The sequence below is a fragment of the Oryzias latipes genome, chromosome 6, assembly GCF_053564925.1.
Source record: "Oryzias latipes strain Hd-rR chromosome 6, Olatipes_Hd-rR_3.1".
Classification (NCBI taxonomy): domain Eukaryota; kingdom Metazoa; phylum Chordata; class Actinopteri; order Beloniformes; family Adrianichthyidae; genus Oryzias; species Oryzias latipes.
The window spans coordinates 27,886,538-27,913,770 of record NC_136242.1 but is presented as its reverse complement, the minus strand read 5'-3'; the positions used below and the strand labels follow the sequence as shown (position 1 = coordinate 27,913,770).

At 37.3% G+C, this 27,233-nt stretch overlaps 2 protein-coding genes across 4 annotated transcripts in view; one reads left to right on the top strand and one right to left on the bottom strand.

The window, feature by feature from the left end:
• Positions 1 to 2,521: 2,521 nt before the first annotated feature.
• Positions 2,522 to 18,503, bottom strand: pnp6 (purine nucleoside phosphorylase 6). Its single transcript, XM_004070126.5, has 6 exons — positions 18,311 to 18,503; positions 13,746 to 13,915; positions 12,583 to 12,686; positions 7,041 to 7,216; positions 6,777 to 6,967; positions 2,522 to 4,497 (listed from the first exon to the last, which is right to left on the bottom strand). The coding sequence occupies exons 1-6, from the start codon at positions 18,346 to 18,348 to the stop codon at positions 4,283 to 4,285; spliced, it is 894 nt and encodes a 297-aa protein (XP_004070174.1). The 5' UTR covers positions 18,349 to 18,503; the 3' UTR covers positions 2,522 to 4,282.
• A 3,001-nt stretch (positions 18,504 to 21,504) lies between these two features.
• hydin (HYDIN axonemal central pair apparatus protein) overlaps positions 21,505 to 27,233 on the top strand; it is an 86,470-nt gene continuing 80,741 nt past the window's right edge. For 2 of the 3 annotated variants that reach the window (XM_023955964.2, XM_078948935.1), the window contains exons 1-3: positions 21,505 to 21,618; positions 22,636 to 22,742; positions 23,557 to 23,682. In XM_023955964.2, coding sequence (XP_023811732.1) covers positions 21,594 to 21,618; positions 22,636 to 22,742; positions 23,557 to 23,682 — 258 coding nt within the window. In that variant the 5' untranslated portion in view covers positions 21,505 to 21,593. The remainder of the gene's footprint in view (positions 21,619 to 22,635; positions 22,743 to 23,556; positions 23,683 to 27,233) is intronic. The other variant, XM_078948936.1, reaches the window with a different exon arrangement.

Below are 27,233 nucleotides of genomic sequence, written 5' to 3'. Positions count from 1 at the left end.
ATATTTTAGCATCCTGTGCCACCGAAAATCAGTTTGAGGTCAGTAAACACAACCATAATTAGGGAGCACTGGATTATAAACCAGATTTTTGAACAAATTTAAGGATTTTTACTGTGCCTGGTTGAAAAATATGATCAAGGTCACTTAATTAGCGTTGATTTAATTTAGTTCATTAGACTTCTGACTTAAATGCACCATAAACAATAAAATAAACTTTTTTATTTTATTTTGTTATTACAGCTGTTTTAAGTCATTATTACTGCTGCTGATCCCATCCAACATAGGGTGTCTTTTATTTTTAAAAGAGGTCATGTGGACCTTTGTGAAGATCTATTTAAAAAAGATTAATTTCTCTTTATATTTTATTTATATTTAACATAAATATTTGCACATTTTAAATTGTTATGCAAATTTTATTCCTGCAGGAACATCTGAGGATAAGAACTTAAAGGTGAACTTTATGATTGATAAGTGTTGTCGACCACTCTTTCCAGTAATAGATGAGGAGGAAGCAAATGTCCAGCCAGATGTCCCAAGTAGGATTTGCCAGGAAATGTTCTTGTTGTTAGGAAAAGAAGGGTTTGAACAATGTGCTTAGAGTCACGTCCCCCAATCTATAAAATCTGTTGGGTTAACAGTGAATAAGGGGCTTCGATCTTTGAATGGGTTTGACTGTTTTTGAGATGCTGAGAAGATCTTCTGTTTTATTCTTTAATAAACAGACCCTTTGTGTAAACAAAGGGATAATGGGAAGTGTGGGCAGGCTTAGATTGCACAAACGGTCTAAAAAACTCCTGCTGCTCTGCAGAAACTGTGTCGTAGAAAACAACAGTTTTGTTTTTTTTGGGCTAAAAACAGCATATTCATAAAAAAAAGAGGATGATTAGGAACGCTTTTAGAATAGATTAAAAGAGGATTGGAGTGGGACTTAAATGTCAATTCATTGAAAACTTCATTGGTATTTTGACATGAACATGAGCAGTTAATATAGTAACTTCGTATTCAGATTTTGCCTGGCTGCCATGCACATTTTTGAAATTAAATTTGTATAAAAATGTAAAAGAACTACGATTGTGCATGTGTAACTTGACAGGAAGTCTAAATGCAAAATTATTTGTTTTTCTTGGATTGGAAAGAACAGTTTTAAATATTGAGGTGCTGCTTTAAAAGGGTTATGTTTTGATCCAACACTGTGCTCCAACCTTGGCTGACTTGTAAAACAAAAAACAAAAAAACAACTCCATGAACAATTAATCAATCAAAGCAACCATAAAATAGAACCCAAGATGGTTGCAAAGTTTGGTTGGTGTTTGTTAAAGTCATAAAACTTTGAAAATACAGTTCTAACAGGTTTATGACTGATCTAAGGTGAAATATGACCATGCGAACGCCTTTATGACTTAACTTTATGACACTGAAAAGAACTTTAAGAGCAGTTTCTAACTTCCACAGAACTAAACAGATGCTTTAAAAGTGAAAAAAAAACAGATTTTGAGGGTTCTTTAAGTAATACCTCTGTTTAAATAAATGTTTTTATTAGAAAGTCTAGAATTTGCTGACACAAAAACATACTGCTGACTATGAGTTGTCCATTTCGCTCTAAAAACAAACACACCCAAAAATGCATTGTAGTCAAGCAGTTGTCACTGCATTTGAATGCTCTATAAAAATAAAGCAGGTGATGCTCGGCTGAACTTGATCTGCCCAGCTCCACAGAGGTGGAGCAGTAGTTTTCCAGCTCCACCCTGAAGTGCTGACACGCCGCTGGCAGCAGGCTTGTTTGGAGGCAGCGTGTGGAAGTCAGCAGAGGCGTTCCTCCTCAGATCGGAGCAGGAGCTGTGCAGCTTCACCGCCAGTGGGAGCACAGGTACACGACAGTGCAGACGTGTTTGTGAAAGATGAAGAAAAGCACACCGTGACGGTGTTGGATGTGTGAACTCAGCACAGCTGTCCCACTCTGTTTTCATCTGCGTCTCTTTGCTCTTTTTAATAATCAGTAGCAGCCTCTACTGTTGGCGTGGTGACAACTGATAGATGAAGATTACATTGGAAATGAGGCCTGTCTTCAGCCTGGGGGAGTGGTGAATTAAAGACACTCTTGTGCAGCTCGCATCATCTGTCTGTCCCGTTCTTCCCCGCATACAAAGCTGAGGCGATCCTCTTTCTGCTGAGAGCCCATGAATGAGCGTAGATGTAACAGAGGTGTTGTGTTGTTGGGCTGCCTGCCTGGTTCCTATGAATAATTCAGCTCCTCCGTCGGCTGCACCTCTACATGCAGAATGTAGAATGAATTATGTAAGAAAATGGAAAAGCCATTTCCTCTTCATCTTAACCTTCCACAGTTTCAGGTGTGTTTAAAGGGAAGAAGTGAGTGCATGTGCCTGGAGTGTATCTTTTTACATTAATCTCCTTTCACTGATCCTCATTAGCACTGAAAGTGGGAAAAAACTAATTTTCACCTTGAATGCAACTCTAATATTGACTGAATTTTTGCTGAACGCACACACAAAGCACCACCATCCACATGACATCTGCACATTTTTATTGATATTTTCATCCTTTGCCATGAGTACATATTTCTGTATTGTAAGTTCAATATACAATCACATTTTTTGCCAGTTAAATGTTTAAAAAAATGCAGCAAAAATGAAAAATTTGACTTAAAAATCGAGTAAAACTCCCTTTTAAGACTTCCATTAGTGGTTTGATGCTCTGCCTGGCACAAATCTTCAAAGAGTTGGAGTGCTGATGTTGGAATTCTGTAGACTTTCAAGCGGTAATGAATGGGTTAGGCGGGTCAGAGAAAGCTGGCAAAGGAATCCAGATTGAAAAACTGCAGGTCCAGTTATTAAAAGCCTCTGTAGTATTACAGTGTTCTGGTGTCTTATTACAATGAATAAAATCTCAAATCTTCTTCAAAAACTAAACTTTTTTTCCAATGCAATGTTGTTTAAATCCTTTTTGTAATATTAATAAAACATTTAAAAAATAATTTGTCCATATAGTCCTAAATATTAAAACCTTCTTTTGTTTCAAAAATAGTTGTGTTCATCTTCAGCCAAAAGTGATTTTGTGCAAAACTACTATACTTTCTCTTTAAAAGGAATCTGCGTTTGTGTTATCGATAGATGAAACATGTTTAGCATGTGCAAAAGTAAAGCAGCTAGAATAATGCAATAAAAAACAAGCTAAAAGGTCAAGTAAGTCAGCCTGTTATGTCAACAATCCTATTAGCACCATTTGAAAAAATAGCAAAAATCTATCAGTAAAAGCTCTATATTTGTATTTAAAATAAAATGATGTATTTTGAGTTGTCAGAAAAATCCAGCATGTTCTGCTGTCAGTTAAAGGCACCACAAAAAGATGTTTCAATGTTTCCTATGTTGACTTCAAAGAGTGGAAGAGTGTGCCGCCGAAACATGAGAAGATCCCAGCTCTTTAATAATTCCTCTGTGTTTCCGTTATGGGAAAACATGTTACCATCATTACTAACATGTTTTCCCATCTCTTGAACTGTTTATTCAGATTTTTTAGTTTAGTATTTTGGATGTTTTGCTGCATTGAGGTTCGGTTGAAGAAAACACTCATGCTGCCTGGATCCACCAGGTCTAACGGTACCAATGGTAAACCTTTAATGGTGTATGTGTTAAGTTGACAAACACTACAATTCTTTCTTTTTATATCATAAATTGTGATTTCTTTATTCTATTCTGAAATTTAACACAAAAAACATGTAATAAACTATATTTCTTCTGTATAATATTCTTTTACAAGTTTAATTTTAGTTCTAAAGTCGTGTGTTCATTCTCTGCTTTTGTTTAACTTGCTCTTTTAGCCCTTTTTGTTGAAGGTTGGGAGAAATATTAGCGGCTAAGGTTTAGGAAAGAATATGTTCTAACTTTGTACCATAAAAATCACAGAACGACTGTGTTATAAAAATGTACATTTTGCACACTGAAAAAAAGGTAGTGCTAAAAAAGCAAAATATAACAGTTAGATTGTAAAGCAACCTTCTGGGGTATGTAACCCCGTCCTCGAGGCCCGGTGCCTGACAGCAAAACTGATTCCGATCATCAGCAGTCGATGTTATGTCACACAAACGTGATGGACAGTGGGCCTTGAGGACTGAAATCTGCTTTAACAACATCATGCAAGTCCCTTGTGTACTTAAGCATAGATCTAAGTATAAATATGTTGGATTTTTTCAAGATTTGTTCTAATCTGTGAATATCCCATTACTGGGGGAAGCAAAGTATTGCAGAAAATCTGTTTCTTTTGTGCTTCATAAATGTTTCTCAGCGGCGAGCTGACAGACAAGCTGGCCGACAAGCCTCTGCAGGTCCTTGGTTCGGCGGTCGGTGGTCCTCAGCACCTCCTCATGATTTGCCTTTTCCTCGCTCTCATAATCCATCACGACCTTGTTGGTGATGAGGGACAGACCCAGGACACGCAGGCCACAGTGACGAGCCACCACCACTTCCGGGACTGTGCTCATACCTGGACACAGAAACAGTGACGCTAGGACAAGCAAGATATTTTGAAGATGCAACTAGACAATTTCCTTTCATTAAATCTGAGAATGAGGAACAGCAAAAAGCCTAAACAAAAGATCGATGTTTAAGTCCAACAAAGATATTTCAGCACTGTCTTTAAATGAGTATTGGAATTGTTACCATGAAAAATCCATGATGAGAGTTCAGGAACCATTTATAGACCAAAAGATAAAGTTAGCGGCATTTCTCATGACACATGATAAAAAGTAGTGATTTTATTTTTGGGTCACAAGTATTATGGGAAGTTAGTCACCTTTCTTGCCGCCTTTAGCTCAAAGGAATGGAGCATGGAGCCAGCGTGTTTGCAGAAACTATCTTTGAAGTTTTTTTGCTGAAGGACTAAACTCTGTTCAACCCATCTCAAGCTGTGTTTGAGAGCAACATTTTGTGTTGGTTCTTAAGTTTCCCTGCATAAGTGCTGCGGCTAAATGTGCTCTAGATATTTGCTCTGAGATGATTCATCCACCCGTTGCGTCTGCCTTAAACCTGTCTTTAAATATTTGTGTCATACAGAAAGTGGGGGGAAAAAAAATTAAATGGCTAAAAAATGTTAAAACTGCAGTTGCTGAAACCAAGCAATGTTAAATGTCTTTCAAAAACTCTTTTTATTTATTACTGGCAAATTTGCTGTTATTTTTCTGAATGAAGCACTGACCTATAAGCACTTGTCACATGTCATTGTACATGTGACAATGACAAATAAAAGTATCTATCTCAAGAAAAGTCCTCTTTTCTGTCAGGACTTTTTATACTTCAGACAAATCTCTCTTATTGGTTAGTTTGTTGTCCACACTAATTAACAGATATCTGAATGTCTATGTTGTCTTTCAAACAACAGTACAGATGTTCAAGGCTCTGTACCACCTCTACTATCTCTTCAAACCAAGCAGCGTTGAAGCTGTAGTCTTGTCCACTTTGAACACTGCTGTCCCGCCTATCACACCACCTTTTTCTCAAGATGTGTTGTAAATACAAGTTTTAAAAATTGATAAATTGGTAAGGCAAGACAAAAAAATTGCATCAAATGTTGTCTTGCAGCTGTGTGGTATCTTGGAGTGTCACATACAGGTACAGCTCCAAAAATGTTAATATTTTGTAAAAAGTTCATGACTTAAGTTTATGTGACTTTTAGTTTGTGAAAAGAAAAAATGGCAAAAAATTCTAAATTTTTTCACAAAAAGTTTGCCGCATCTGGACATGCTCTCCCACTAGCTTACAGCCCCCTCACAACCTACCGGTCCAACAAAAATGGTGAGTAATATTTTATGTACAGTTTTGAACCAGATGCCAGTCCAGTGGTTCTCTCTGTTTGCAAGTGGATGCATCAGAATGGAGCGGAGCAGTGTGCGAATGTGGTTTGTATGTAACAACCTCACATTTTTTCAAACTCGCATTTCATTTTAGTTTGAACAAAGAAATACTCAGAAAAGCAGTTTAAATCTAAATGTTCTTGTCCTCCATCATGCAAAAATGCTACAATGACATGTTAAAAACAACAAAAACACAATTTTCAGTGGGTCTTTAAAATCAAGCACCAGGTCTATAAAGAAGAAGAACATAACTCCATTTTGAAATCTTTGCACTGGCTCTCAGTCAGCTTTAGGATCAATTTTAAGATTCTTTTTATCTGTTTTTCACTGACTTCAAGGAATTGGACCCTCTTTTTTTATCAGAACTGCTTTTAGTTTTTGGCCCTCCCAGAGCCTTCAGGTCCTCAGGTGCAGCTCTGCCGGTGGTCCCAAAGGTCAGAACAAACTCTTAATCTTAATCTTAACGGCAAGTCCACATTCCAGCACTGTGGGCCTTGCCTGGGGAACAGCCTGCCTGAGGATGTGAGGGCTTCATCACTGTAGAGGTTTTTAAGAAAAAAAACTTCAAACTCATCTTTTTAGCTTAGCTTTGGAGTAGTTTTTTCCATTTTTTCATGTTTTAATTTGATTTTTGATTTGATTTGATTTTGTTGGGGGCATTTATCACAATTATTTTTGCACTATAAATTTTTAACTTTTAATCATTTAATTATTTATGTAAAGCACGTTGGCATGTTCTGAAAAAAGAAAAGTACCAATAAATTAAGTTGAATTAGAATTAGAATAGTACTATTTTCTATCTCCTTGTGGCTGTTTGTGTGCTTTATCTTTAAATCAAGGTGGTGTAAAATTCTATAAAAATATTCTTTTCTAGAGATGTTTTTTGTTTAAGTAAGCCTAGAAAATAACTCACCAACAGCGTCGGCCCCAAGAATTTGCAAGACCCTGCTCTCTGCAATGGTTTCATAGGTGGGTCCAGCCAGCATGCAGTAAACCCCCTCCTGCAGGAAGCTGTTGCAGCCCTGCTCCTTTGCTGTTTTCTTGGCCAAAGCCCTTAAATCTCGGTCGTAGGCGTCGGACATGCAGGGGAAGCGCACCCCAAACCTGCAGCATCATTAGAATACATCAGACAACGATGCACAAAAAGGATTCAGGAGAAGAAGAGCAGGAGCTTCACCTGTCATCATTGTGGCCGCAGAGTGGGTTCTGCCCCGCAAACCCCGGCATGTTGATGTGATCCTTGATCAGCATGATGTCTCCCACGTTAAAAGCAGCATTCAGCCCTCCAGCTGCATTCGTGACGATCAGAGTTTTCACGCCCAGCAGGCGGAAGACTCGCACCGGGTACGTCACCTGAACAGAGACGAATATGATGTGGTTCAGAAGACTCCTTTGAATCTGATGTTTGTCAGAGCACAGATGAAGGTATCGTTGACACAAATCACAGATGAAGCTAATTTTTTCTTAAAGTTCTGATTGTTGCCTCCATTCTGAAAAATTAAATCATTATTATTTTCAAAGCAGCCAAAAAATATCTTTTTTTCTTTTTCAGTTAATATTTTCAACATTTAAACTGCAGAACTGATAAGGTCAGCACCACTGTTTTGTTCTTTTTGATTGCTATTTTGCATATTGTAAGGATAGAGTTGAGCATTACATTTTCACCCTGTTAGAAAGGAAGTCGAGCACTGCAAGCTGCACTTGTGTTAAACCAGTTGTAGGCTGTTAAATTTTAGAAAGAAACGGTTAATGGTGGGTTGACTTCATTAAATTATTCACATGTTTCTGTGTGAAAAAGGCATGCTAGTGCAAAAGGTCAACTTTTTTAAACCATTCCTAACTTTCAGACAAAGTTTATATCCTGACAGAGTTCAGATAAACTATAGCACATGCCATATAAAGCAGAATATTCTCCGATATGGATGTTTTGCTGACAAGTCAAAGCATTTGACTCTTTGCTGGGTTGGGCCTGGATTCTCTTTATCACTTGGGTATCACTGTTTTTGACCAATGGTGTACCACATTTGCAAAAGAATGTCCAATAAGTACTGAAATGTTCTTAGATTTTTTAAATGCTTAAGGCTTAAGTCACAAAGCATCCTTTAACAATTCTTAGAACATGTTCAAAAACCCCCTCAAATCTTAACCCATCAGTCCTTTAATTAGAAGAATCAAAAAGTTCTAGAAATGGGAGGAAACAAAACAGACATGTAACTGAAAGCCATTCAAATTTTCAGACTGTATTTTGTCCACAGTCAGTTTGGGAAATGCAACATGTGTGTGATTACTATGGTATAAATCTCCACCTTAGTATTACTTACTGTATAACCATTAACCGTGAAACATGACCATGGAGCACACATGTAAGTGGTTCATGCAACATTCATTTACTTGTATTTCCTTTAGAACTCATTTCTATATTTAAGTACAATAAGTGTGCAATAATGTAACAACAAAATTCTTTGGATAAAATGTCAAATTAACTTCACAACCCAGATTTTCTTAGACATTTAAAGCTGACCCGGAAAAAATTGTCCCAAAAAATAATCTCAAATCCAATCCATTTGCAGCTTTGATCTGGTTCCTCTTGGGTTTCTAAAATCTGTGCTGAACGGGTTTTATTTTTTAATGCAGTAAAAAATAAGTAAAATATTTCCATCTGCTATCGAGTTGTCTGCAGAGGAACCTTCTTTATGCCACAGTTCTGATCATAATCAGCCCATTTTAAACCTGTCTATTCAAGTAAAGTTGTTAAAAAGATTATTTTTACCAACAGCTCACTGACTTTTTAGTTTTGAACAATTCTTTTGATGACTTTTAGTCAGGTTTTAGACCAATCACAGCACTGAGACAGTTCTTCTGAAGGGGGCAAATGACATCCATCTCAATGCAGATGCAGGCAGAATCTGTTTTATAGTTTTGTTGGATCTAAGAGCAGTTTTTGATACAGATGTGATCCTTCAGCAGAGGTTGGAAGACTTCATCTCTTCTTTTATTTTGAAGAGGCAAAGTTTGTTAAGATAAGTCATTTTATCTTAAACCAACTGGTCTTGACCTGTGGAGTCCCCCAGGGGTCAACACTGGGACTTCTTTTGTTCAGTCAATATGTTCTTCCTCTATAGGCCGGCAAATAAACAGCAACAATTTTTTGAAAACAATGCAGATGAGACAGTCCAGCCGTAAACGTCCAGCCAAGGAAAACCAGCGAACTGGAGCAGAAACGTCTGCTGAGTTAAAGATGACTTTCATCTCCTTTTCTCCACTGATTTTTCCAAAACCCTTTTTTTTGGAGGCAACCCATACGCTTTTTTTACGTGGATATTTCAACTACAGGCGTTTTATGTGTTGGATTGTTATAGGTTACAGGGGGGCTGTAAAATATCTGTGATGTTATTACTGTAAGAATAAAGCTGGGTTTTATGATCCCGCTGGGTTACTGGGTAATTTTATGTGAAAAGAAGGCTCCACAGCGAGTAATAAACAGAACACACAGCGAGCACAGGCCAAAGGCCAGCTTCACGAGGGTATGTGACACTGCAGCTAAACATTCAACACAAAGTGAAAATTATAGTAGCATCATGGTCTGTCAGAGTCGATCAGAAGCCATTAAGAGCATTTTCACGGTGACAAGGATGCGATAAAAGCCTGTTTGTAGCAAAGGGCAGTTTGTTTGGCACTGACCATCAAACTATAGAGAGAAAATTTAGAAAATTATAGATCCATGTTCAAAACAATGCCATCATAATCAGTGCTTTATTGTAATAAAAAAAGAAATCATTTTAAAAAACAACAGTTAACTTTTTCAACACAGACAGAGCTTAGAGATGAGTCAGGTTTACATTTGCAGTGAATGTTTTCCTAAAAGTCAGACTTTACACTGAAAGTTCTGGTTCAGTGACCTTACGTCGTGTATCATTTACAAACTCAGAGAGCTGAACACATTAAGAAATATACTCAAATCAAAATCTGCTTATCCTCCCAAAAAATCTACAATGCAGATTGTAAAAAGACCATAAAGTGATTTTAAAGCATTTTGACATAACAATATGACAAAGGGCGTGTGTAAATTAGTATCTGTAAAAGGATTAAAACCGCTTTCTTTTCGTTCAGACTCGACATTAATTCACTTGGAAAAGTTTGTTTTTAATGAAGCTTTAACAAACTTAAGGTGTACTTGAATGGAAAAGTCTGTTGGTCTGGACCGAGTCCGCTTAATTTGGCCCTCGTCGAATCCTGAACCTTGCGCTTCAGACTACTTTCCAACATTACTTCGGTTTCTGTTTCGAACCAAAGCTTGTAAACAAAAGCTGGATAGTTCACCTATTCAAACTTTATATTTCGCTGACCAGTGTTAAGCGTCTGCTAAACATCTGTTAAACGTTAAACCTCAACGTCAGGATCAACACTTTTTACTTGCTCCTTTGGTCCGGTGGAAATCATGGCTGACAAAATAAGCTAATAAATGTTTATGACAAATACAGTGTAGGGAAAACAGAGTGACGCGCAATGTGGATCACGTTAAAACCTGTCCTAATGAACGCGGATTAATTCGACCAAATTTCAATGAGTTGCTGTCTCTCGTCATTAATGGTTGCTTCATTCCCACTCTGTTTACATCCTGTAATGCCCGGCAGTTGTTCTGCTCCGAGCATGGAACATATTCTATTGTCCCGGACCAGGGTCTTGGGTGTATTCAGACTGAAAAGTTGCTCCGGATTATCGGAGGAAACAAACTCTGGTTCACTTTAAGCGGACCAAATGTGTCCAGTCTAAATACACCCTTAAATACAGCGCCAAACTGCTAACAGCAGCTCTTTCTGAAATTTTACTTTCAGTAACTAGTTTTTAATTTTCTGGCATTTAAAGCTGAAATCAAACATGTCATTTAAATTGATCCAGGGATGTAATAAATATTTTCTTCTACAGCGCTTTTACTTATCTTTTGCTTTCAGAATGCCAAACTTGATTATTGTCTTTTAATAACTCCTCCTGATTTGTTGAAAGTTCTTTAGACATTAGCTCACTTTTAGTCCTTTTTTTTCTTCTTCTTTTTTCTCTTACTTCTACAGTCTTCACAGGGTTAACAAAGTGAATTCCTCTACAGTTCACACATGAGATTTGGCTTCAGTTCAGACATTGTACATGACCATATTCAGAGGATTAAGAGCATTTCACTGCAAAAACTTTCAATCTTAACATGTATGTTGCTCTTATTTATGGAAAATTATCTTATTATACTTAGAATTACTTCACTGGAAGCATTTTACAGCAGAAAAATTTGCATTTTGGAAAATCTATTTTAAATGTAGCAAATTTACTATTTTATTTTTGTAATAAAAACTATCTTTCAAACAGAGACAAGATAAAAGATCTGACACCTAACAACTGAACAAGTGGCTTTAAAAAATTCTGAAGGGTTTACATAAAACTGAAATGACTGGGATCATTTCCAACTAAGTCCTTGGGTAAACATAACAAAAAAACAGGAATTGTCAATCAAACTTGAAACCCAACCTTACAGATGTCCACGATATACAAGTGACTTCAAATGATCTAAAGCAGTGTTTTTCAACCTTTTCTGAGCCACGGCACACTTTAACCTTAAAAAAAATCCCGCGGCACACCAGCATCCAAAAAAAAAAAGAAAAAAAAGGAGAAACTCATAGTCTGTATTGATCTACAGCCCCTCCACAATCTCACGTGCATTTTTGAGATAATTGTGTCAGAAAAAGCTGGAAGCTGCAGCTGTTTTTTTCTAAAAGATGCAATAAAAGTTAAATTAGAAGATTTAAAAACAGTTTGATGTGTGTTCGTTGGTTTCAAGACGTTTAACAACAGATCTCCTTGTGCGCTGTCACTCTCACAACCCAATGCATCATGGGAGATGTAGTGCATAAAACGGCCGAAGATCGCTTTTCGGAGCTTCATTGTTTTGTTCACTTGTTCCACGGTCTGATACCGGATTCTGTGGAAAGCTACACCGCTAAAGACGAGCTTTAGCTGGTATTTTTGTTAGAACTGAGCGACTTTACGAGGTAAATCGGGACAAGGAAGTGAAGACTTTAACCACTTCTGATTGGTCAGACTGATGACATGTGATTAAGCCCCCCAAGAATGATTGGTAGAGACAGTTAAAGGGACGGGACTTTTCCAAAATACAGCCGAAGCTCCAGCTGAATCGCGGTACAGTCATTCTTATCAAAATGTCTTTAATAAAATGAAATAAACGCAAAGAAAAAGTATTTTACGATCTTTTATATTCCTAACTCCTAAGTGTTTTATCAGGGCCTGTTTGGATGAACACAGAGCTGAAATCCTGGAGATGGGAAATGTTTTTAGATCAGTTAATGAGGGCAATTTCCCACGGCACACTTGACCATCTCCCACGGCACACTAGTGTGCCGCGGCACACTGGTTCAAAAACACTGATCTAAAGAACAAAACTATGAAATTACCCCTTTTTTTCTAGATTTTTATGATGACAAATGCTATCAGAAACATGTGATTCTATTTTTGCTGATAAACTGATTATTGATGCAAAAAATACCATATGAACTCTGGTTTCTGCGTGTTTTGCTTAAAATGTGTTTTTTTCTGATCTCCTGGATTGAAAGCTTCTTTTATTTTGATAAAGTTATGACATGCACACCTCCGAAAATAAGTTTGTTGTTTCAGGTCATAACATACAACAGTGTTTTGCCATTAGTGGGGCTGTTTACCGTGTGTATGCTGTAGCCCTCGTAGAAGTGGAAGCGTCCTTTCATGCAGACGCATTCGCAGCCCTGCAGCTTCCCAAACACCAGCTGACCTGCGTGGCCCTGAACTGCATGGTATAAACACAGAATGACGTTTCAGTTTCACATATTTTAAGTCTTTAAGACACTTTGCTTCTAACAACTTAACATTTTGTGTATTTAACTGACAATCACATAATAACTGATGGGGTCATTCCAGTATTTGGGACAACTATCCGATGTATTTCACAAAACACTTGCTTTGAAACAGAATCTCAGTTTAAAGCTAACTTTGACTGAACCCTTCCAAAATATTCATTTGGTTTACTCATGGTTGGTAATAACAAGTTACATTTACTCAGATACAATTAAGTTTTTGAAAATATTTCACTCTTTAAAGCAGTTTTACAGCATTATACTTTTTACTCAAGTAGATTGATGATAAAACACCTGTACTTCTACTCAGCTACAACTGACTATATTCATTTAGTTACTACTTTTTTTTCTTAGTAAAATTAGTTTACTTTATTGTAGGTATAGATAATAGAATAAAAGGTCTAATGTTTTTTCTCCGAAATACTGTTCGTTTGACCACAGATTTTTTCAGAAAGTTCCTCTTCTTTTCTCATCATCCACAGAACATTTGTTCAAAGGTTTGACAGAGAATTCATCTGCTTTTGTTAAATGTCAGAGAAGTCTTTTTGTTCCTTTTGCTCTGCAGGTTCTTTCTCCATAACTCTCCGATGGATTCATTTTTGACCACTCTCGATAACTCTGACCCTAACTCAATCAAGTGAGGCCTGCAGTGTTTTCCATGTTGTTTTGCAGCTTTTACGAATTCCTAAATGGGTCGGTTGATCACTCCTGCTGGGCGGGTTCTTCTATTGTTCAGTTCCAATTCTTGCTGTAGTTCGCTTTCGATTCAAGATTCCAGATTTGCAACCTTGTCAGCTTGAAACACGTTTGTTCTTTCTTTGGTAACTGTTTTAAATGCAATGGGACATGTTCCTTTTTGGAATCTTTCAACTGCTGCACTTTGTCAGAGGAATGTAAATTTAAGTATATAAACTGAAACTTGACTTTCCCAAACAAAATGTATAAGACATTTACCCTTTTAGGTTTGTCTGCAACTAAAAGGAGCGACTCACCAGTGCTGGAGGGGAAACTTGGTATATCCCCATATGGGAATACAGTCTTGTCTTCCAGCAGGTCAGCCAGACCGCCCAGACCTGAACCGCAGATGATGGCCACTTTAGGACGCTGCTTTGTGTGCGCCAACAACCAGTCTGCTGTCTGCTTGTAGTCTTCAAAACTGTAGCTGGAATACAATTTCAAATAAATGAAATGAGAATAGCACTGATTACTGTATTTGGTCTAATCAGTCGAAAGAGAAAATATAATGAGTGAAAAGTGAAATTGCTGCTAAAGCAATGCTAAAAATGTTAAAGGGAAGCAGGAAAAATTACAACTCTTGCCATCACATTATTAATTTATGTCCAAAGTGAAAAGGGAAGTACAAAAGGCAGTACTATAAAAGATAATTGAAGTACATTAACAACAATAACATATGCTGCAATGCCAAAGAAGGACAGAATACTCTCCCTTATGCATTTTTCTCAGGCCCAGCCTGCGTCATATTGGACTGTCCCTCCTGTGCTGAGCTTTGATATCTGGCACAAAGATATAACCAGGAGATCCTTTAAGTCGTCTAGGCTGCAGGGTAGCGACTTGGTGGATCTTTCATGTTTATGCACCACATTCCACAGATGCTGAACAGATGCTGGATGCAGATTTAGGGAATTTGGAGTTCAACGTTATAAACCACTGATGAATCCTTTTTGATACGTGGCGGGACTCATGATTGGGCTAAAACTGCTACCAGGCATTATTGTCTGTCATGAAAGAATGTTCATCGTCTGCAGCAATGATTTGGTATTTGGTACATGTCAATCCACAGGGATGATAAGAACAAAGGTGTCACAAAAGGATATCTCCCAAATCCTGATACCAACTCTACTGGCCTTCTTTCTTCCCATATTACATCCTGGAGCAACAACTTTACCAGGTAAGAAACAAACAACCGGCCCAAAAAAGAGATTCCTCAAACCAGGTTCTTTTTTCATCGTGGTCCAGGTCTGATCCCTACTGGTGGTTCTTTTAGTGGTGGACTAGTCTTTCACTACCCTACACAACTGTGAGGATCTGATTATTCACTTTTCTGTCACAACCAACATTAACTTCTTGTCTCTTTCTCTTCCTGTCTCAGACTCGCTGCCATCCTTCCGTTTTTGATCGACATCAACCTCTGCACGTCGGAAACGGCCCCCAGGAGATGCAGGATCAGAGATTTCTTGACTGGGTCATGTGACCACAGGAGTTTCTCAAACTCACCAAGATTTCCTGTTTACAGTCAAATATAACCCATCCACCAACGGGAGCTTTGAAGAAGACATAATCAGTGTTTTTGACTTCCGCTGGGATTACCTATAATGAGCGATTGGTGTATGGTTACAGTTAAAAAAGAATTTAATAAAAGGTTTAGGAAAAAAAACTGACAGTCTTGTTTCATTACCGTAGAATTCTGTAAGACACGTGTAGTAAGCTATGATACACAGCACACTTTCATTTCACTTATAAGAGTAAAAGCCAAATTATTATTCATGCGTGTTGTTTTGATTGCCCCAAGGAGCCACACTGAACAAAGTCTGAAACAGTCTGTAATTCAACTCATAAATCTGCCCGTAAATCTATTTAGTAATGTTCCCACTGCGCCTCCAGCGCTGTTATCAAGACAGAGTATCACATTAGACTGCAGCCTTTACCAGGCTGTTCTGCTGCAGGACAAAGCCTGATGACTCTGAGCCCATTTCACAGCTGTCATATGGGATGACTGCTTCATCTGAATACCCACAAACACTCAATCTTTGCAGCGTTTTACTCCTGCTCCGTTATTCAAATGTGGCTGAAATTGGATCTGGACGACTTTTTCATCAACAGAAAGTTTTGTGGTAGTCTTACCGACTGTCAATTTAGGCAGTGCCAAATATCTGTAGAGGCTATAGCTCCTTTATTTCTGGACTGAAAGAAAGAAAAAATTACTTTTTTTGTTGTTGTTGGATTTACAAGTTGTGCTAAGGTGCAACAAGTTTGACTGCTGCTGAAGCATCTACATTTAGATTTCTGCAGATCTGCTATGATGGTATTTGGTCATGCTGGACTTGTTCCAGCAGAATTTGGGAATGAATAACCAGACTCAAGGGAAACATCCTTTTTTAAACAATAATTTATAAACCAGTAAAACTGAAACACTAAAACATCAGCAACAGTGACACGTGGCTCAGCAGTAAATTGTTCCTGAAAAAGTTTGCAACTACAGGCAGAGAAGTGTCTGTTTGTGACTCTTGAATCAGGAAAAAAAACAGCGAAGTCAAACTTTAGGCTAAAAAATATGAAGTCAATGAAACTTTTGTCAAATGGATTTGCACAGGTGTCTAATCTTTTAGTGACTCTTAGCTGTTGCCTGTATGTCACCCAGTACCCCACTTTTGAAACATTGTTTGTAAGGATTCACACTTTGAAAAAAGCTGTCTCCATGGATGTAATAAGTTCATAAATGACAGATGTATACATTTTTTTCATGTCTGCACGGGGATTTTTGTGTTTCAATGTTAGCTACCAATGTTTGCACCCATCACACCAGCAATATCAATACCCCGTTATTATAAACTTTCATTTAGAAATAGATACCTGATACGTGTATCCATCCATTTTCTTCCACTCAGAGAAGTGTACTTTTATATTATTAAAGATTATGCCATGGTGTCCATTAAAAAGTGATAATGGAGATCTAAAAACGAAGTTCCAGTTGGTAACCGGAACAATAGAAACTTGGAGGGCAGGTGGACATGTTATTCCATAGTTTATCACCACAGCAAGACAATAAAAAAGATCTCTACCCATCAAATGTCTCTATGATGGACCTGACAGGATCTCTAGCAAATATTAGCATCGACCGCAATGCTGCCTTGAATTAGTTTGTTGCCTGTCTTTCTGTCTTATACCTCTTTATTTGAAACATAGTGATTACTTATTTATAAATAATTGTATTAGTAATTATTTGAATAAATTGTTTGTTGATGTGCACTTAATGTTCAGAGTTACGGGTGGATATTTCTTTGCAATAAAAGTGATCTAGGAAATTATTTGTGGACTTTGTTTCTTTGAAAAAAACCCTTTACTTTATTTTCTGGACAAAAACAAGTGATAAGAGGGAGACTTTCCTTCAGAAAAGAGGATTTATTGTAACTTAACATGATGTTTAGCATATGCACCACTTCCTCCTTGGTAACCATCACCATAACAACATGTCTCATGGTTCCCTTCTTGTAAAAAAAAAAAACTATTTAAACCTAAAAAATGAATAAGTATAAAGTCAGACATTGTCTGTTACATAAACTGTAAGTGGTTAGAAGTGTTTGAATTCAATTAAATTGTTAGGTTGAGTGGAAGGATCCCAAAGCAGAGACTGAAGTCAAGGGCAGGTTGACAATTTATTCCTCAGGAACAAAAACGAAGTTAGACAGGATGCTGAATTCACAGATATGATGATATACAGGACAGGTGCTAATAGCTACTGAATAGTAATCATCTGGCATTGAGAAAGAGAAAGGTGCAGTTTTTTAAAGACATGGTGATGAAATGGTGTGTCAGGTGTGCAGTGTAGAGAGGCAACAGGGAAAAGGTCAGCCACGCCCCCCTGCTCCACACTGATCATAACATAAATAGAATAAATGCAAATATGTTACGACAATGTATTTGTCTGTGAAATGTGAACTGAGTACTGAGTAGGCACATTGTTTGGTCCTCTGATGGTCTTTAAATGACTTTATTGTTTCACTAAAAGCATCCTTTATTTTTAACTCATTGCAGTTTTTTTTTAGATCTGAAACTTTTAAAATATACCCTATGTGATTTACTTGAAATAAAAATGCAATCAATTCCAGTCAAACTGCTTAGAATATTTGCTTGAAGCTTAATCTAATAATGAACCATTCTGACAGCAGATGAAACCTTTTAACAGTTTTCTGACATTTTAAAATCTAAGCATAAATGACGACTTAACTAGAACAAATTAGGCCTGTCCAAAAACTACAATCTCAATATCTATGCAAATTGTTAAAGCCAAAAAGCCACAATAAATGAGCAGTATGTTGCTCTGAAGCGACAAGTTGCAGATTCTTGATTTGGAACACAAAAAACATCTGGGTCTGCGGAACTGTCCATGGTGCTGCCTTAAAACTCTCATTTCCGCCCGGGATCCGCAGCAGGTCCGGACACCACGCTGTCCCCACACTCCTCCTAAAAGTCTACTGGAGCTGCTCCCGAGCCTCGGGGCACCGAGGACGAAACGGACGAGTCCGGCCTGCTAATTGTGTTTCTCAGGCCTCGCAAATGTTAATGAGGGAGAGAGAGGCATGAAGAATTACCGGTTCCACCGCACGCACAAGTACGGGGTTACGTCATGGCAGCAAAAGCCCTCATAGGCTGCTTTTAATCCTCAGAATAACACGACGTGTTCTCTCTGCCCATCTCACTGACCACATTTATTCAATAATATCATTTTAAAATCGATTTCTACAGTTTGTTTTCCAATAACTTAATCATTTGGATCCTTATTGACAGCGGTTTCGCGCTAATCCATCAGTCTTCTTACCTGCATCGGAGAGTGGAGGGGGAAGTCGACGCGTCCATGTCCGGAAAACCTGCCTTTTACGCCGTTCTGTGATTCGTTTCTGACAGGTGATGCCGAGCGCAGTTCAGGTGGATAGTTAGCGGTGGATGGAGACTCAGAGGCGGCGCACCGAGTGGCGGAGGTCATGAAACGTGCTGACGTCACAACCCTTCTTACGAGGGGGGTGGCGCCTGCGTTTGAATGCCGGTCCCTTTGAAGACTGGTGAATCCTGTTTAACACACGGATGAGCAGCTCACTGATCCGTGAGCTGGAAGCTCGGGAGCAGACTGGCAGAGGATACAGAGAAAATAGTACAAAACAAAAGAATCAAAGTGTGGCATCCAGAACTTTTTTATGTTGATAAACTTTGAAAATATGCAAATAAAATTGAGTGGTTGGTGTAAATAAAAATCATAAGACTACTTCTTTATATGTACCAGAGCTGTGCCAAGTGCCTTTCTTTCTTTCTGTCCCTCACCCAGGCTTTAACAATTCAAAGTGCTGACTCATACAGGAGAAGAATGTGAAGTGATGAATTGAAAGAAAAAAGGAAATTTAACAGGAGGAAATAAGTCACAGAAATACGTGCTAGTCAAATTTGATGGTCAGGCTGCAGTTACATTTTTAGTATCCCCTCAAAAACCCACACTTATGTTTAAAAAAAGTAATGGTCAAATGAAATTGAAAATAGAATTAAATTGGTTTTTAAAATAATTTTTATTAGCTGTTGAGTTTTGAAGCTAAGATCAATGGAAAAACAGATTATGTACTGAACCCAAACAGTTACAAATCTGATGACATATCATCCTGCACCTCAGTAACAGACAAACATTACATCCACCCATCGCTATGATACACAAAGACATTTTTAATTTGGCCGTATGGGATACACCCCATTTGTAGGCAGCTTGAATTTATCCACACAACAACAACAACATCAACACAAATATATTGTAAAATACAATGTGAATGTAGATCTAGTTAATTCTTTTAAAAAAAGAAGTCCTTTATTTGTCCCTCAGTGCACTGTTGCACAGTAAGGGTGGAGTTATATTCTCAAATATAAATATTTCACATGAAATAAACAGTGTCTAAACACATGAACTGCGTGCACATGCATGGGTGAGGTCAGATATAAAAATACATAGAAGAGGAGGTGTGTACAGTTAAGCAGAATGGGAAATTGGTGCAGATTTTATGAGTTGTTGGGTGAAAAATTCCGGTCACAGATGTATGATGTGGAGTTTGACTGTAACAGGAAGGCAAGACTTGCAAAATGTCTCCTTCACACAGTGAGGGAGGATAAATCTGCCAGTAAAGCTGCTCTCCAGGGCAGACAAGGAGTCCTGCAGTGGGAGCGATACGTGGTCTAGCATGGATGTTACTTTAACTAGGACACTTCTCCTACCTCCTTGAATGATTCCAGGAAGGCATCCAAGGAGAGACCTGGACTGCTTGATTCAGACGCCATACACGACGTCTACTTAATTTCTCAGTTTTAACTCAGTTACGTTGTAAAATTGTGAAAAAACAAAGGTGTTGGGTTGCATGGTGGAGCAGTGGTTAGTGCTCTCACCTCACGGTGAGAAGGCCCTGGTTCAAACCCCAGCTGGAACTTTCTGTGTGGAGTTTGCACATTTTTCCAGCAGTGCATGTTTGGGCACTCTGACTTCCTTCAACACACATTAACTACCGGTAGTTATTCTAAATTGTCCCTAAGTGTGGGAGTGTGTGGGACTGATTGTGTACCCAGTGACAGACTGGCAACTTATCCAGGGTGTACCACGCCTTCACCCAACAGTAACTTGGACAAGTCCATCAATCCCGTGACCTCAAAAGAAATAAAACTGCTGTAAAGCTGTGTTCAGGATCTAAAAATAAACAACTTGAATTTACTGTAGTGTACAGAGCTGAAAGCGTTTGTGTTCAACTTTTCATGTTCAACTGATGCTGGTCAACTTAGCATCACCCGTTGGGCCCCCTTTTGCCCTCAAAACTGTTTTAATCCTTGGGGGCATAGATTCAACAAAGTACTGGAAACATTCCTCACAGAGTTTGACATGATTGCATCATGCAGTTGCTGAAGATTTGTCTGCTGCACATCCATGATGCTGATCTCCTGTTTCACCACATCCCAAAGATGAAACATTGCGTTGAGATCTGGTAACTGTGGAGACCATTTCAGTCCACTGAACTCATTGTCATATTCAAGAAAAAACAAATCTGAGATGAGATGATCCCAGCTCTTCCTGCTGGAAGTAGCCATCAGAAGATGGTACACTTTTTCATTTAGAGACGGACATGGTTAGCAACAATACTTAGGCTGTAGTGTTGGAATCATGCTCAACTGGTACTAAGGGGCCCAAAGTTTGCCAAGAAAATATCTACCATACCATTACACCATCAGCCTGAAGGGTTGGGCAGGATGAATCCATGCTTTCATGTTGTTGACGACAAATTCAGGCCCTACCATCCGAATGTTGTAACAGAAATTGAGACTCATCAGACCTAGCCTGTATGGAGAGTTTTACATCATCCCAGACTGGATTTATTTAATCAGCATTCTTTATTTTAAAATTGAAGAAAGAGTAAATTTAAAGTTTTTTTAAGGGGCTTCTAAAATGTTCAAATTTTGGGCTTTTTCATTTTTAATAATTGTACTTATTTCTGGGGAAAAAAACTCTTCATTCTAGGTGGTCAAAGAGTTTCAGTCTGCCGTTCAGAGCTGTGGGTTATTCTTGTTGCAATGATATTTACATTTTTTAATTAAGATTTAAATTTACCATATAACTTTTGGATTCTACATTCACATATTTAGCCTAAATGCAGCACTGAGAATATTTTATCAAGTCTACCTTTTTTTTATTTAACTGTACATTCGCTAAATTTTTCAGGAATTGGATTTATGTTTGGATGATCAAAATAAATGTATTACATCTACACTTAAATATGTATGTAAATGTAAAGATATCATACAGTGCTGTAATATGTAGGTTTAGGTTATCATGCCTTTACTGGTAAACTTCCAATGTTTTTGAAGCTTTAAAATCACTAAATCTTTCGATAGAGAGAAAGTAGCCCTATGTCCAAAGGAATTTAAAAGAAAAAAAAACAGTAACATAAATAAAAAGCACGAACCCAATCACTCCATCTCCTCAGAGGGTTCAAGCCTTTTCAGCCAATCAGAGAGCGCTTTACTGGGATCTAGGTGAGTCCGTTGCCACAGCAACATACTGCAACGAACACCAGGGCGTCCTCAAAAGAATGGCAGAAGTTCGGTCACATCTCGGTAATTCTTCGACAAACTATTATTTAAAAAAAGAAAACAATCCTTTTTAAGGTTATTTTAAACCGATAAGTTCACGGAGAATATTGTTTATTTCGGCTAAGGGTTACAAAACGTTTTTAGACTTCGAAATTTTAATTGTAATCCTCCAAAGCTAGTGGTTCTTTTCTCTCTCTCTCTCTCTCTGTGTGTGAAATTATAATTTATTTTCAGGGGAAAGGATTATTTATATTGTTGGGAAAATAATAAACGTTTTGTGGGGGAAAAAAGAAGTATTTGTGGGGGAAAAAAACTGCGTCCAACGTCTTCAGCGAAATTGGGCTGACAAATATGGAGTGAACGTTGTGTACAATTAGCTGTTGTTTTAGCCTCACAAAAAGCTACATGCTAACATTTACTGGCTTTTTTGTGCGGTTTTTTTTCATGTTTTCAACGAGTGTACATGTAAATGCACAGAACTGAAGGTTAAATAAAATAGACTAAAAAACATTTTAGAAAAAGCACTAACGTAGCTTCCTTCTCCGAAAAAGTCACAGGTTTTAATCAAATATAATTTATATTATCTGTGAATCTTCTTCTTCTTTTTTCTTGATAAAATTAATTTGACTTGAAAAGAAGCAGCATAGCAACACCATCACAATCAAATGTCCTCAAATATGCAAATAAACAACTTTTCTTTATGATAAATTAAATAAAAGTTTTTTTGAGTATCTGATTAATTTTATCATTCAATTCAGAACATGCAACTCTCTTCAGCTCTGTTAATTGTCATCGAATTCAAAAACTGCAATCATCTCCTTTCATTATTCTCCAAAGATCCAAGTGCCATAATAAACTTTGAATTCTGTCAAAATCAGTAGTAATACAGTGAAGAGGGACTGAGCTAATTTGCTCTGTAATTCTTTGAAGATTCCTTTCTCCCTCGGTTACTCAGAGTGGCTGTTATATCTACGGTACAAAGTTACATTTATTTTAATTCATGTATGCAATACTTTTTTGTGCCTTTTTTTTATCTTACAGAAGATTCTGGCATACATCTGCCAAAAATGAAAGCAGTTCAATTTCAGAACAAGGCATCTTTGCTTTGTCAATATAAAGTGGTTGCAAAGGAAAACAAACCAAGACGGGTGAGAATGCTTTGCTGTTTTTGCTTTGTCAATTGAAAAAGTGACCAAATTATAGCAATAAGACCTAATAAATTCCTAGTAATATTCATGATGTAACATTAGTGTAGCTTGCCTCATGCTTTTAAAGTATTATTTGTTTTTTTCTTTAAATATATGTATCTGACTGCAATTTAAGCTTCAGTAGCCTTATTGTGCAATGCTGATTATTTAATATAGGATTGCATAGTTATATTATTTCTTATGTCTTTTCTGCTATCCTTTGAAACCCCACCCTTTAAACGTATTACTTTCATCACTGCATTATAATTTTTAGTTTCATTTACATCTTAGGAAAAATGTTCAACAGCTCTGTCTTTAACTTGCCTTTCTGAATATTTTAACATTTAACCTAGGACAGCTCACAACACTTTTCAACTTGCTTACCGACGGAATTCTGTTTATTTCAGCAACTTTGTTGTTGTTAAATTATATATTAAAGTGGATTATAAATACACACTATCTGTCAGCTGTTTAATTTTGCATATACTGTAACCTCCTGATGCATTATTCATTATGAGTTCAGGGTAAATTCTCTTCTGACTTACCCTATCCTGAAACAAAACAGATGTGCAGGTGATCTTGCAGTTTAATTAATTTCCCTATACAAACAAACAAACAAACAAACAAACATGTCAATGAGTATTTACTAAATAGCTGATGGTCGTTGCTGAAAGCTGTCAAATGTTGAGCTTTTTACTTTTTTATTTGCCGTTTTAAGTTTTTCAAAAAGAGAGCAAAGAAACTGTTAGCGGCTATTAATGATGTGGCCTTTCAGGTAACGCCATCAGCTTTCATCCAGAACATGCTGCAGTCCACAGAGGAACGCCTGAATAACACCACAGAGGTGAACCCACCACGCATTCTCGAGTGGTTTGACATGAGCAACACCCTTCATCAAAAAGTAAGTGCAAGTCATTGTTGTTTTTTTGACTTGAGCTTTACAAGTCATGAATGCAGCAGAAAAGGCCACGGATGGCTCATGACAGCCTGAACTGAGTCCTAGAAGCTAATAATACAGTTTGAATGGGAAACATAACACTGACAGCACTGACTAATATTCTGACTTTCAGATTTGTTAGAAAAGCAAAAAAAATAATTTCAGGTCGTTCAACAATAGACAGAACTGGGTATTGTTAATCTTTTTGTATTGTTTTGACACTTGTAAAAGATAGTTAACCTAACATAACACAAACTGCGAGCAGCATGCAGTTTTTAACAAAATCACTTTGGTTTTATGTGAGAAAATGAATTCCTCTTAAACTTAATTACTCAAGTTAAAACTGATATACTAAAACTCCTCACCATTAAAATAATACCACGTAATTTTGTTGTTTTTCTTTGAAATTGTTTTACTCCAAATGTACCAAGATTCATGGATTTCAGGAAGTTACCTTTTGTTATTTCAGTCCACAGAACATTTGTCCTATTCGAGGAAAATTGAGGTGTTTCTGTTTTTGAGTGTTTTTGTTTGGTATGTTCTTTTTTTTTCCTGGAAGCATTTTTTTTAGGACTTTTTCCATCCTGATAAGGAAGGTCCAAGGGGAGGAATGCCCAGTTTAGTTTAGTCTATTTGGTTTAGTTTAGCAAACAGCTATTGTATTTTATGACTGATTTCATGTTTTGCATAATTAGTAAAGCCGGAGACAACTGTGTTGCAATATTGGGCTATATAAATACAATTAAATTTAACTTAAAGTTCCTAAAAAGTAATACAATTATTTGTCTATGCAACAAGTAATTTTTACTTAACAAGAAATCTTAAAACAATAAATCAAAATCTAGTTGGAATTAGTCAAAATTGAATGTTACAGTTTTTCTCAGTCGCTTTAGTACAATTCTCAGATCAGAATTGAAGTTTGCAAATACGTGTGTGCATTTCTCAAAACAATTTGTACAAACAGCAAAACACTATGGATTTCTTGCAAAAGCCTGTAACTTGCTCAAAATCTTTAGTTCATCTCTCAAAACTAAGTTTTTATGTCATTGAACATGTCAGTGCCATCAGAATGTCAAGTCCTTCTGTCATTGTCTACGAACAAGACAGTCAAATTACTTAGTCATGTTGTCAATATAACTGTGTACTTTAGAGGGAGGTTCTGATGTAAACTATGGCTAAAGTTTTGATGACAATTATTGTAAAATGTAAGTTACACCTTTTCTGTTTGATTGCAAGAGACTGGACAAGATTCACATATACACTTTTATTGTTCATATTGTAATTTGTTGACAGACCATGTCATACCAACATAGAAAACCCCCACTGCAAACAGTAACACAAAGGGAAAAAAAAGATAGGACAATATTCTGTACAACAGTACAGGCAGTGCAGTAGGAATTGGTGTGGTCTTCCTACACCTCTTGTCGTTCCTGTATGTTAGGCCACACATTGTCATCCACATTACAGCGAATATCCTCTCTTGCAATGCAGCGTGGAAAGAATCTTTTAGAGTGTCTTATCCAGCCTCTGCAGACGTCTGCCGTGATGTCATCACACGCTGCATCCATGGCAGCCAGGAGGGTCATTTGTGTATGTGGCTGGGGATCATAAACTTTCCATTTCCATGCTGAGAAAAATTCTTCAATAGGGTTAAGGAAAGGACAGTAGCGTGAAATGAACTCCATCCGCATCTCATCAGGAACACGTACATGTCTTCGGCCTCTTCCTCGGTTTTGCCCCCTAACTCCTCCACCACGCAACCTCACTACTCTTCCTCTTCTTCTTCTCTCTGGCTGTTGACCCCGCCCAATTCCTTGTCCTTCCATTGTCAGACATAGAACATTGTGTTGTGCTTCTGCCATATACAGTATATACTTGCCTATTCACTGTCAATGAGATGCACTTTTGTTAGAGGAAGTCAAGTCACCTGAGAGCAATTTACCAATTCAGAACAGATTTAGACAAAAACATATAATGGAGATGTATAGAAATATGTTTGTCACATTATGACAACTTGGTAAACCATTTTGCAGTTAATGACTTATACGATGAACTAATGACTAGGTGTTTTGAGGAGTAAGACTATTGCACAGTGAACTAGATAATAAATTTTGATCAACATGACATAAACAATTGATAATGTAACAAAGAGCAGAGAATTGTACTTAATTATTTGCATGGATGTACCAAAGCAATTGCAACTTGTTCAAAGAAGTGAGAAACTGCTTATATGATGTGCACAAGTGACATCATGATGTGAAGATTGAACAAATAGTTTTTTGAATTTCCTTCTGATCTGAGAATTGTACTAAAGCGACTGAGAAAAACTGTATTAGGCCAAATAAGTTATATTTTGTGCTAGTTCTAAGTAAATGGTTTATTGTCAGATTCGCGGATTGATGAGCATTAAGGACAAAAAATGCCGAGATTGGAGGCACACGGTTCCAAGGCAAGGGGTTTAATATCAAACAGAAAGCGCTGCTGAGCAGGGAACCCAAAACAAAACTCACTGTGGTAAGCAGACAAAAGGGATATGAGAGTATGGACAGAGGAAGGCAGAGACAAGACATGGATGGATGGATGGATGGATGGATGGATGGATGGATGGATGGATGGATGGATGGATGGATGGATGGATGGATGGATGGATGGATGGATGGATGGATGGATGGATGGATGGATGGATGGATGGATGGATGGATGGATGGATGGATGGATGGATGGATGGATGGATGGATGGATGGATGGATGGATGGATGGATGGATGGATGGATGGATGGATGGATGGATGGATAGATAGATAGATAGATAGATAGATAGATAGATAGATAGATAGATAGATAGATAGATAGATAGATAGATAGATAGATAGATAGATAGATAGATAGATAGATAGATAGATAGATAGATAGATAGATAGATAGATAGATAGATAGATAGATAGATAGATAGATAGATAGATAGATAGATAGATAGATAGATAGATAGATAGATAGATAGATAGATAGATAGATAGATAGATAGATAGATAGATAGATAGATAGATAGATAGATAGATAGATAGATAGATAGATAGATAGATAGATAGATAGATAGATAGATAGATAGATAGATAGATAGATAGATAGATAGATAGATAGATAGATAGATAGATAGATAGATAGATAGATAGATAGATAGATAGATAGATAGATAGATAGATAGATAGATAGATAGATAGATAGATAGATAGATAGATAGATAGATAGATAGATAGATAGATAGATAGATAGATAGATAGATAGATAGAAAGAAACTTTATTAATCTCCCAAAGGAGAAATTCAGGTTTCCGGTAGCAAACCACACACAACAAACAACAGTAAAAAGACAGTTCACAAAATAATATCATTTCATATCAGGCAGGTTCATTGAACAGCCTGATAGCTGTAGGGACAAATGAGTTCATAAAGCGCTCTGTCCTGCAGCGCAGTGAAAGGAGCCTATTACTCTGTGAGCTCCTCTGACCAGACATCGT

Coding starts and splice junctions, on each gene's coding strand:
- pnp6 (XM_004070126.5), bottom strand. CDS start 18,348: ATGGACGCGTCGACTTCCCCCTCCACTCTCCGATGCAG. Junction 13,916..18,310: donor CCCTCCACTCTCCGATGCAG/GTAAGAAGACTG, acceptor ATTGTATTCCAG/CTACAGTTTTGAAGACTACA. Junction 6,968..7,040: donor TGCGGCCACAATGATGACAG/GTGAAGCTCCTG, acceptor ATGATGCTGCAG/GTTTGGGGTGCGCTTCCCCT.